This window comes from Orbicella franksi, unplaced genomic scaffold (assembly GCF_964199315.1).
Source record: "Orbicella franksi unplaced genomic scaffold, jaOrbFran1.1 SCAFFOLD_767, whole genome shotgun sequence".
Taxonomy (NCBI): Eukaryota; Metazoa; Cnidaria; class Anthozoa; order Scleractinia; family Merulinidae; genus Orbicella; species Orbicella franksi.
This window is the reverse complement of record NW_027670802.1, coordinates 898-13,000: the sequence shown is the minus strand read 5'-3', so window position 1 is coordinate 13,000 and position 12,103 is coordinate 898. Positions and strand designations below refer to the sequence as shown.

The following is a 12,103-nucleotide window of genomic DNA, read 5'->3' as shown; positions in this document are numbered from 1 at the left end:
CTTGTACCTCGAAACAACTTTTCGCCATACATTTCCTTCTAGCGACTAGCAATGTTTGCCCCCTGACGATCCCAGAGTTCTTTGCGCAAACACGGGTATCCGATTACTGGCAACTCATTCATTCTGTTTTGATCTGTTGTGCGCCCGCCATTATTTCACAGATTGCGTTACATTTGACAAATGCACATTCCAACGGGTAGGGGTAGGGGGGTAGGAAGTGAAAATGTAACCGACATTAAAGCCATCTTACGCATTTCTGTGACTAAACTAGTAACTGGCTTTCCCAGAATGATTTGAACATGAGCTTCTGTTTGCAGGTATTTTCTAGGTTATTTTTGCAGGGTAGGTGGGGGAGAAGAGTGGGGGGGGGGGGGGGGGGTCGTGTATTAAAAAAAAAAAAAAAGAAAAAAAGAAAACGATAGACAGTATCAGGTCAACAGATTATGATCTGTGTGTCTTGATCAGCTTTATCAGTTCATCAGTGAGGCCCTATTAGGGGTTTTAGTGTCGGGCTTCGGAGAGTTGAAATCTGCTTAACCGTGGCGATGTCTGAGAGTGATTTCGTACACTAATCACCGAAAATGTGGCTGAAACATACTGGAAATATAACATGAGGCATCGTGGAACATCCAGTTGTCGACATGTCGCGAGGTAAGTGGAATATATCATTATTTTCTCTGTGCATCGTTATTTTCACGTTATTATGCTAATTAGGACGGCGGTCTTTGTTGACAAAAGCACAGCTTAAACTTCTTCTACTAACATTTTACAGTTTTAACTGCCCCAAAATTTTATTGCATGTTTTTACAGGTGCGACATTGTTCTTTAAGTGGAGGGTAGTTTTGGGATCTCAAGTGATGTACTTTTTGCGATATTTTCCTTTAAACTTCGCCTTTTTTATGGCGCTTCATGAGTAGTCCGAAAGGGAAGAAATTTAAAATTCTGTAAAAAAATCAGGTGATAATCAAATTGCCAAAACAGCCTCTCAATGTAACAAGAAACATTTGCTTGTCTCGAATAAAGGGTTTTTACCCGGATTTATATCGTTTTCTTTGTATGGCAAATTGTTAAAAATGTGCCCTAAAATGGCCGCTGAAAGCCCTCTCAGAGGGGCAAAACCAAGATGGTGGCCCCAGCGCTAAAATACGAATCGAATTGAACTGAAAGTTATATTTTTGTGAATCACTTATCTAGACCATTCATCTGAGAAAGTTTGAGGAATTTGATTTTTTCTGGTCCAAATGGCCATAGTTGAAATTTACAGAGGGCGCCTCTTAAGTTCCTATAATATAAACAATCAATAGGCAAAGTTTCACCAAAATCTCAGTGCAGGTTCTATTTCAGTGGAATGACCTTAATTGATTCAGAGTAACGCTCAGGATTTGTTCGCCATCCTTTCGACGAATTATTTCGGTAAGTAGTTTATCTGACATCCTGCTATTCGCTGTGGCTACATGTCCGGCAGCTGGACAGGCTTTTTAAAATACTCTGTGATCGGCAGTGAGACTTAAAAAAAGTAAAACAACGTAACAAGAACTCTATGACAGGCGACCTCAAGAGGAATCGAACTCCGGTGACCGCATGGCAAGCGATACCCATTACCACTGCGCCACGGCAACCGGCCGGAAGCCTTCCGAATTCGGCCACGGATTACTTTGAAAAACCTGTCCGGCTGCCGGACATAGAGACACAGCGTCTGCTTTTTGAAGGTGAATGTGAAATAAGTTAGTAAAGAATCAATGAGGTGCATGTAACTTCGATTTAACGCTTTTCCACGGAGACAAAAGTGTTGAGCAGAGAACAGTGTAAAACAAGCTTGGATGTAATCCGGGGATGTAATATGACGAAGATTATCAATGTTGTTTGTTTAATTTGAACGTGTTTTTAAAGGATTATTTGCAATCAATTCGGTGATTCGCGGTAAGTTTTTAAGTGATTTTAAATGGTGTATGTTTGGTTTGAAGTTTCTTTTAATTTCAAGAACTTTGCTCAGAGGTCGTCAGAAGTGAACTCGTTGGTTCGATTTGAGCTGTCAACACGTTGATTGAAATTTACCCTCAAAGAGCGCTTTCGCTCCAATAAACACCTGAATGAGGTCTTCCAATTATGCGATTCAATCGTTACAAATCCAAGTTACATTCACCTTCAAAAAGCAGAATGTCAGACAAACTACTTACCGAAATAATTCGTCGAGCGGATGCATTACCCTGAATCAAATCAACAACACTCGAATTCATTCCAGAAAACAACTCGGGTCTTGTTGAGCTTAACCAATTGTACGATCCAATCACAACAAATCCAAGATGTATACGCCTCAAAAAGCAGAATGGTAGGCAAAATAATCGCCCAACGAGGTCCCGCATGCAGGATTGTTAAAAATACAAAAATAATATAGATTTACGCCAGCCTAAAAGCGTAGCTCCTGGGCCGGGTTGTTCAGAGCCAAATTAAGCTAACACAGGAAAAGGTAGAATTTTGATTTGAGTTTTGTAACTTTGCGGTGAGGTTTTCTGTATATTGTTTGGCCTTCTGTTTTGAGGTTTAATAATCACTATATACACAAAACAAAGCAGCAAAAAACATTTGTATAGAAGAAAAAGTTATAATTCGGTTAACTTTTAATCCTGGGTTAGCGTTAACCGGCTTCCGAAGAATCCTGCCCTGTTTTTCAACAAGTTAACCTGGGATGAGCCCGCGATCCAATCGAAAACCAGCACTTGGTCAGCGGTCAACTTTAAAAAACACTCGACCTCAAGGAGCTGTGAACTTGAGCGCGCGATATGGTCACGTGATACTGGTCAGCGGATACCTTGTTTGACAGATGTCAATTGATCATAACTTGGATGTCCAATATCAAAGAAATACACGGTAAATCAAGGCTGCATATCTCTGTCAACCTATTATTTGGAGTATGGCCGCCATGTTGCGCGACTCCGTCGTCGTCGCCGTCGTGCGTACGCGCCCACGAGCAATACCGCTAGCCATGATAACCATATGAAAATCAACTCATGGGTTTCCTTTTCTTTCCTATATGAGTATGGGGCTCCGCTATTAAGTGTTTAGCGTTTTGTTCACTGAGTTGAAAAATAAACAATGTTGTGTTTAATTACAGCAATAATTTGAAACATTAACTAAAAGAAATTGATTTTAACACCTGTTATACTAGAATTATCCCAAATAAATATTACAAAATTCAGTCGACTCCTGTTTATTAACTCAATTCACTTGTTGGCACTTACCGATAGGTACAACTAGTTTACTAAATAATCCCTTTACTGAGCTCGACATAAGGACGCCAATATTACTGAACTGCTTGTTTGATTCTTTCAGGCCTGCTTATCAACATGTACAACTCAATTTCAATGACGTGGGAAAAGGTGTGGACAGAAGAAGCTATGAGGGAATCTACAATGTTGTTGATGGCATACCACGGTTTGTAACACTCCTCAATTCTTTCAATATTGTTCGTTTGAAATGAACAAAACTCCAGCCTTTTATAACCCTATACTAACTAGCTATCTCTTTCAGCGAAAATAATCTTGGCCCTCAATGTAGACGGTTTTGTGAAAGCGGAAACATAATTCAATAATTTTTACTGGTTTGCATAACCTTTACTCGGTTCAGGTTTAAATACGACAGTCAGTATTGTATGGATAATTACGTTCAGTTAATGTGAACAGACTTGTGTTTTATAAAAAAAAGTATAAAAAAAAGTTATGCAAACCCTCGACTACGTCTCGGGTTTGCATAACTGTCTCGAATTCTCCGAACCCTCCTCGTGTTTAGATGAGGCTATGTAAACACAGAAAAAGTGTTCTATTTCTTAATGACTATCCACTTAGGACGGTAAAATTTTTTGTCCATTTAAGTGGAGCTAGTGGTTTTTTTTTTTTTCCATTTCGCTCTGTGCTAGAAACCCAATGGGACGAACAGGGATCGCAGCAAGAGGCCTTCTGGGTCGCTGGGGACCAAATCACGTCGCTGATCCTATTGTCACGAGGTAAACCGAAGCCCAGCAGTGCCTGTGATTGTAATTATAGATTTACAAGTGTTCTAGGGGTGTGGGGCGTGTCTTAAGCCAAGTGAAGTCGAACTGCATTTCCAAAGAATTTTGACTCTTATTCCTGTGGTATTGTCAATTGTCTAATCAACAAGAACTTACCAAGTCCTTTTGCTTTGCTTTCTCCTTTTAGATGGAAAAGAACTCCAGATGGCACGCTGGTAGAGCGATTTGACAAGCGTGTTCTGGAGTTCGTTGCACTCCAAAGACGGGACACTTTGGAATGGGTTTTACCAGAGGTTTGTGGTTAAGAACAAATCCCTTAATCATCATTGTGACTCAGATTAGGTCATGTGATTGGTTCCATTTCTAATTGGCTATTACTGCTGTTGTTGTTTGTTTCGTTTTGTTTGTTTATTTTTTTCATATTTTTCTGGATACCCGCTGACATGATAGAAAAGTGTCCACCCCCATTTTCCTTACCTTTTCTCAAATATTTGTACTTAGATGTTTTTTTTGTTCGACAGGGACCTGTCGAGGTCGATGAAACCGTTTCAACAACTCTTCTTAAGGAATTTAACCAAGAAGCTCTGTGTTCTGAGAATGCCACTGAGGAAGAAAGGCAACTTATGTCTGAACGTCTTGAGCAACTTTTTGCCAACGGTATCCCGGTAAGTAAAACCACAGAAAACCCCGTTTAATTGCCTTTTAATTCTTCTTTCCACGCTATTATTGTGCTTTTTCCAAAGTAAAGAACAATAAAGAACACCGCTCTCCTGAAGCACACGTGAAACCTAAATACTGATGTTGAACGGTTTAACAAATGAGTTCGTACAATTACATTTCTATTTGCCATCCTCTAAGCTTACAATACTAAATTGACAAATAGTACATTTCTCAAATGAAAATACTATTGCTTTTCACATTTTTGTTCATCTTTATTTCAATGGCAAAAGTTCAGTTTCATCATGATTGTGCCCCACCATGGCGTCTCTAACTCCCTAAATCTTAAGTTTGTTCAGTACGACACGTAGTAAAGAAACAACCCCCTGTCTTGTGCATCTTTTGTAAGCAATGGTGATCACATGCCGCAGTTTAAAAACAGGAAGCGTTTAATGATGTAAAAAAATGTTTAACGTTGAGAGCTGAATACGCCTTTCTATGATAGGCTCGAAATGCGTTTGAAATGTTACGGCGGCATATTAGTGGAGAGGATTCATTGGTTGGAAACACAATCTAGCCGTCCTGACGTCATGCGAAAACATTCTATACCAAAACATGGTTAAGACCTCGGTTAGCAAATCAGACGCATTACCCTTACACGAAAAATACGTGATGCGTCACTCATGCTTTGTGGAGGAATAAAAGGAACGCGTTTGAAGTTACGTTGAATGACGACCATTTTGAACGTTATTTTCATTAATGAATCATAATACAGTCAACGACTCAAACACAGCTGAATGTAAAATTGATAAATGGAAACTCAATGTAAAATAAAAATAGTCCCATTCATGCCAGGACTCTGATTTTGTCGACAGGTTTACAAGGGATACGTTGACGATCCTCGCAACACAGACAACGCTTGGATCGAAACTATAGCTACGAACTTTCATGATGACACGGGAGAAATTCTTGATGACGTTCAATTAAAAGTATGTATTTTAACAGCATTAATAACAGCATGTATCTAATGTATCGTTATGCACATACGTGGGGGTCTAGTATTTATTGACTTTTTATTTTATTCTTTTCTTTTGCCTTTAGTTTGCACGGTTATTTCTTTAGTCAGAGGGGCCAGTTGCTCGGCTGAACTTAACCAAACATTGATTTGCTTTGACTTTTTTCCTGTAGTTGTAGTTGTCGTCATTATCCAATAATTTAGAACGCTTTTCACTTCAGCTCTACAAAAACCTGTGCCACTTTTTCATCTAGTCAGAAGTAAAACCAAAACCAATCGAGACTCGTCCCCACACGTTTTCCCGCGCTTTGCGTCAGCTGCGTGAAATTAGTTTGAATTTTGATTGGTTTATGAGATTGGTTCTATGTCCTTTGTGATTGGCCAGAGTGATTACTTTGCTTTGTTTTTCTACGACCCTCAATTAAAAACGCCTCTATACACATGCGAAGGGATTTATTATTTATTGAGTTTTATTTAATTTGCGTTTGCATGCATGCTTCGTTAGTCACGAGGGCCAGTTCAAAGTCGGCTGAAGTTAACCAAAGATTGATTAGCTTTGAATTTTTGGCTTAAATTTTTATAGCTGGCGTCGTTGTCCACCATCCAACCGTCTTTTTCACAACCATGCCAAGTCTAGCTGTGTAACATGTCTGAGTTTTCTTGCAATGTGTTATTTTAGCTGTATATGTTGTTTTTCTCTCTCCTGTGAATTAGGCTGGTAATGACGCTTTTGGTGTTCAGTGGCGAGAGGTCAGCGGTCATCTTAAGTTGGACACCAATCACGTTCTGATGTTGAAGCGAGTCGCAGAGCTGCATGCTGCCTATTACTAGTCACAACAATCATATGCGTCCAATGTCCGCTTGTTTAAATGACGGAAACGTACGGCAGTTCCACTTTCTCGACGATAACCTTCATTTGCAATATGACAGTAAAAACATTAAGTTATAAAGTGGATGATGCTTGTACCACATCTAATTTTGGTTTTATACAGTTACAGCGAATCAACGACCAATTATGAAACTAACAGCCTTGTGCAACAATGTAATAAGTAACGAACCAAACAAACAAACATACACCGCGTCCAGCGATGTTGTTAATGACGACAAGATGCCAAGCTAAATGCTGATCTATAAATACACCCTCATTTGTAAACTTACGACACGCATTTCTTCAGTATTCCATAGAAACGGTATAAATTAATCGTTAATTTGTTAATTAGTACAAAGCTTACTTTCATTTTTGTGACACAATTCAACCAACGTTTGTTTATATTTGTCTCCTATACTTTGTTCTGAGAGGAAATACCTGCGTATGTTACCTAAGCTCGATACAATTAACAATTGATTCCTTCTGTAGCGTACATTATCGAGTTACGACGCAGTCCACTTTGCAAGTTTGGAGAGTACGAAAGAAGCCTAAGAGTTTCTCAAGGCGCAGCTGAGTTGATGGAAATGGTGATGTCAAGTTAACTTTGTTCACCCCATTGCGTACATTATTGGATCATGATGCAGCTTACGTATACATGTGTTGAGTTGATGGCGTGCTAGCCATGTCATAAAATACGGGACAGCTCGATTTCTTCATTCTCTGGGTTTTCTTCTGCACATTTTATTTCATTGTTGTTTTCACGCATTTCCATAAGTCCTTGACAATTTTATAATTGGCAGCCGTCATTCAATTTTTGTTCTCTTGGTGTCCCTATGTTTGATGTTGATTATTTCCTTAAAAAAAACCGCGTTCAAAGTGCGAGTCGAGCATCCCACAGTTCTTATTTTCTAAAAGAATCTTGAAGCAGTCTCAAAATAAACCAGTTTTGTAATTGTCCGTTTGTTTTTCAGGGTAATGCTAAAACCCGCTATGTATTTTGCAAGTCATCCCACAGCAAATTAATATTCTATATTATTATATGGAGAAGAGTGTTTTACTGGGAACTAAACCACTCGTAGATTCCATACGCCACTTCATCCGGGACCCGAGTGGCGTATTTTCCGTATGTCACTTTTGTGAGTGTCGTATCGTTCGATGACGTCACGATTCCCGCCGTTTGCTTTTGTTGAATTGGTTTCTCCATATAATAAAAAGAACATGAGACGAAAATGAGACTTCTTATTGGTTCCCTGGGTAGTGCGATCAGACCACTTAAATCTGTGGCTCGATCTTGCAAAAAAAAAATAATAACTCGACCAATATTTATTTACTATAAAGCTGTTTCAAAAAAACGTTGTCCTACAAAGGCGTAAAAGTTTACGCGACAATGTTGAAATGTATTATGTGATATGGTGGTTTAGCGGGTTGCTTGATTGAAGCTCAAGGTGTTTCAGCGTGAATGACGGAAACAGGAGAAACACGTGTATTCATGCTTTCTTCTTCCTTCTTGCTGAAACAAAGTGAACCTCAAGTTTACCTTAACTAAGCAACGCCAAACTATGACTACCATAATACCAATCGGCATTGTCGGTACGCTTTTGTAGGACAACCTTTGTAGAAACAGCTGTATATATACAAACATCCGTGGAATCTGATCATTTATTTCATTGACCTTTTGTACTGTACTATAAATACAATATAAGAGTATTGTAAAAGATTTCTAACATTTGCATGTACGTTCTTCCGACTTAGCTTGTGACGCGTGAAGATAATGTTTTACCTGTTTTCGCTCTCAAACTGCCTTTAACGAATCAGATAGTAAAACTGACTTCTAGAATAGCAGAAACGATGAATACAAACGGGACTGTTCATCAGTGATGGAGCCTTTTGGTTAACACTTTCCTTGAAATATTTCGCTTTACGTTTGTCTTGTTCTAACATTCAATTTCTATGTAGTTTTAACTGAGCACATAACTACATCAGTGTACAGAGAAGCTGAAATTCAAACGAACACATTTAGCAAACAATTTACCTATCCGAGGCAAGTACATCGATACTGTTTACTTAATTCTGCCTCATTATTCAGTTTAGTTGGTATTATAGATTTTACCTTCACTATTTTCCGATAAGCTTTGTTTGGGTAGCGGCGACATCACGGCAAATTTATAGCCACGATCGACGTGATCAACGGTATGAAAAGCAATTTTTTTTAAATTTAAAATAACCTTTGGGATTTAAAAAATTCAATATGGTCAAGGTTACAACCATTTCGTCCATTTCATATTGAATTGCTTATTTGCCTGCATGTCCACTTAGTTCATAATAATAATATTTCTTCGTCAAAAACTGATTTCATAAGTATCAAATCAGTTGTTTTTTCATGAATAATATTAGTTTTCAGGGCGAAATTCTCTCTTTGTAAATTTAAAAGAATTTTTCTGTTCTTAAAAAACCAATCTTCCGAGAGGTCACCTTTTGTGTTTACAACATTAATACATATATTTTAAAAAAGAAAATACAAAATGTATTTGGCGAATAATATCCCCAATTTTAGGCGAAATTTGAGAAACTCGGAAAATTATAAGAATTTTGACAAAGCGTGCGTGAATTAACTTCCTTATTTCTCTAGATCTGGTCACCATTTGATTACACATACTTATTACCCCATGTGTCTACCCTTGAGTCCTCTTGGTTGTCCAATATTCGTTGCCGAAATACATATCTATATTAACACAATGGTCGCCGTTAAATCTAATCATAATTTTAATTTGAAACAAAATAAAATGTATGTATGCGTGTATGTATGTAAGTAAATCTCTAATATTATATCCCGTAAATAATGGTAATTCAACTGAGTGGAGTGCAATTTGGTCTGAAATCATACGCGTGATTTCAAAATTGAACGAGCACGTAGCGCGAGTTTGATTTGAAATCACAAGTATGATTTCAGACCAAAATTGCACTCCACTCGGTTCAATTGCCACTTTATTAGATCTATTTTGAAATCGCACAATTTTATCGCCTTAATTTTTAGCTTTTTGGTGTATTGTTCCAGTAGCCGGTTTGTTAAAAAGAAAAAGAGGAACCGGAAACGCCTTTACGTCTCATTTAGTATGCAAAACGATGTCATGTGACGAAAACTCATCCGAGCATGACAAAGAAACAAGCAGTTTTGAAGTCTGAACGAATATAGTCTACTTCAGGTATAAAAGTTCAATTCTCGTCACCTGAATTAATGATGGTAGGCCTTTCTTTCTTCTGTGGTTGAGGCTGAGACTTTTCATTGTCTTTGGAGAAGGAATTTGAAGGTGCATCCTGCGTAATTCTGCGATGGATTTCTTTTGAGTTGTGAAACTCCCTCGAGTGCACGATGCCCAGTGGATGGTACGTTTTTTCTCTTTCATACCGTTTAATGGCATGTTTTTTAGGGAGTGCAGCTCGTTATCATCTCCATTTCTTTTTGTGACCTCGGCGAAGGACTCAATACTCAGGACCTTGTCAAGTTCTTGCGGCGCCATTTGTTTCAAGATATTTCCAGGATGGCGGGACTTGCACCAGCTTCGTAAGACGTTCATTCATTCACTGTTTTGTGGAGCGGGGCGTATTTTGACTATGTTTATTCACAGCGACCGAGTTGAGCTCTTTTGTTGCTTCGTTTGAAAGTACCGGAAACCTGGAAACATCTACCTACTTGAGATGGCTCTTGAAATCTGATTGGTTGTTTTATTTCACTGTCCCATTCTCATTGGCTGAGAAAAAGATGCGCTTTAGAGCAAAAAATAGTGCGATTCATGAATAAATCGCACCACTGAGAGCCAATCAGATTGCAAGGATAACCAGTGATTTCAAAATGGATTTAATAAAACAGGAAACTACAAATGATGCCAACTGTTTAGCTTTGGTTGCGAGTTAACTTGCTTTCATTTAAAACTACCTTCATTTGCCTCTTATAGGGCTGCTCTCTTCAGATGGATCTAAAAATTTCTGAAGAACATGTCACTTTGATCCAGATGTGTTCATTTATGTTCAACGCCATAGCCGTGTTATTGAACTTTTGTTACCTGCTGTTCACCGCGAAACCAAATGAAGTTCACCCGCTAGATGATTGTAATGAATAATTGATTGGACTGTTGCCACTATGTCATTTTCCTCCACTTTCATGGGAGTGAATAACATTGCCAGTCTCGACCTCTCCTAAAAACTATTGTTTAAGTTGAACATGTTTTTAACGTAAAGAGATGAAACTTAAGGGCCCATTAACCGATTCCTACGCGCACTCGCACCCGTTGCTAAGGAGGTGAAATTTCACTTCCGGTTACTCACGTCAGCCTGAGCGCAGAAAATAATAACAACTCAAAAGCTTGCAAATTCGCTTACATTTTAGATGTTTTTCTTTGTGTTTCACAAAATGCCAAGTAAAAAAAGTACAAGCAAAGACAAAATAAGAGCAAGACAGAAAAACAAGAGCAATAGAAAGAGAAAAACTAACTCCGTGTGGCTTTGTTTGATCTTACCGAACTGCGCTGGTAGTGTAAATTGCGCACCCGCTGATAGGGTAACTTCCAACATATATCGGCGCTCTTCCGGCTTCTCTAAATGTTAAAGGAACGCGGTTTTTCATTAAATCCAGCCTTTTTCGACGAATTTCGATTAAAGCCAATAATGGAAACATAGCTATGCATTCCTTTTTCAAAATCATGCGAAACAAAATCGATGCATAGCGTAGTGAGGATTTAAATTAAAATATTAAATCAATGAAAAAAATCCAGATAAAGTAATTTGCCTGGGAGCCTTTGCATTTTTTCTGTATTAGTCACATGACCATGGGCGTGGCCTGATGACGTCATCACTAGTGTTACTGATCATGAACAAGTTAAAACACATGAAATAACTCTGAACTAACTAAAACTGATGAGGGTATATGAGAATAAATTTTCCTTAGCAATGGCTCGAAAAGATCGGTTAATGGGCCCTTAAAATGGCAGTGTTTTCTTACAGGTCTTAGATTCGCAGTCCTAAGAAAAATGATCCTCGTTACCTTCCCACTTAGCAGTCTTTCTTGATAGTTACTTTCCTAGACTGGCAATTTTCTAGAGGAAGTTGCTGTTGAAAAAATCCACAAACAAATTGTACACTGAAGATGTTTATTCTGCTACTCGTCCTTCCGTCGGTTCGGTACAGCTGAAAGTTACATATGTAAAGCTTGCGACTCGAACAAATATTGAATTACAAAAAAACCAATACAAATGAGCGACCACTTACATATTTTTGGGCATCTTCAGGCCTAATCAAGATGTCAACATCGAGAAAGTAAAAGGCGAAGGTAAAAGCAAACTTTCCGCCTACACACAAAACAACGCACACCAAACTGCCAAGAGCACATGGTCACAAAAATCACGCGACCCGCAGAGGGGCACGGTAAGGCAAACTGTCTCTAACAGTTGCTTTTGAATAGCTGAAACATGTACGTATATAACATTTGGCTAGTTCCCGTACGACTTTCTCCTTGGCCTTCACGGGCAATTCATTTCAGTGACATGTGTCTTTCCTTGGTGGA

At 38.6% G+C, this 12,103-nt stretch overlaps 1 protein-coding gene across 1 annotated transcript; it reads left to right on the top strand.

Annotated features, from left to right (window-relative positions):
* Positions 1–3,167: 3,167 nt before the first annotated feature.
* On the top strand, positions 3,168–7,766 carry LOC145475111 (ADP-ribose pyrophosphatase-like). The gene is made up of 6 exons (XM_081455217.1): positions 3,168–3,432; positions 3,914–4,000; positions 4,194–4,299; positions 4,528–4,671; positions 5,539–5,652; positions 6,393–7,766. Exons 2-6 carry the CDS (start codon positions 3,921–3,923, stop codon positions 6,507–6,509), a joined length of 561 nt encoding a protein of 186 aa, XP_081311343.1. The 5' UTR covers positions 3,168–3,432; positions 3,914–3,920; the 3' UTR covers positions 6,510–7,766.
* The last annotated feature ends 4,337 nt before the right edge of the window (positions 7,767–12,103 follow it).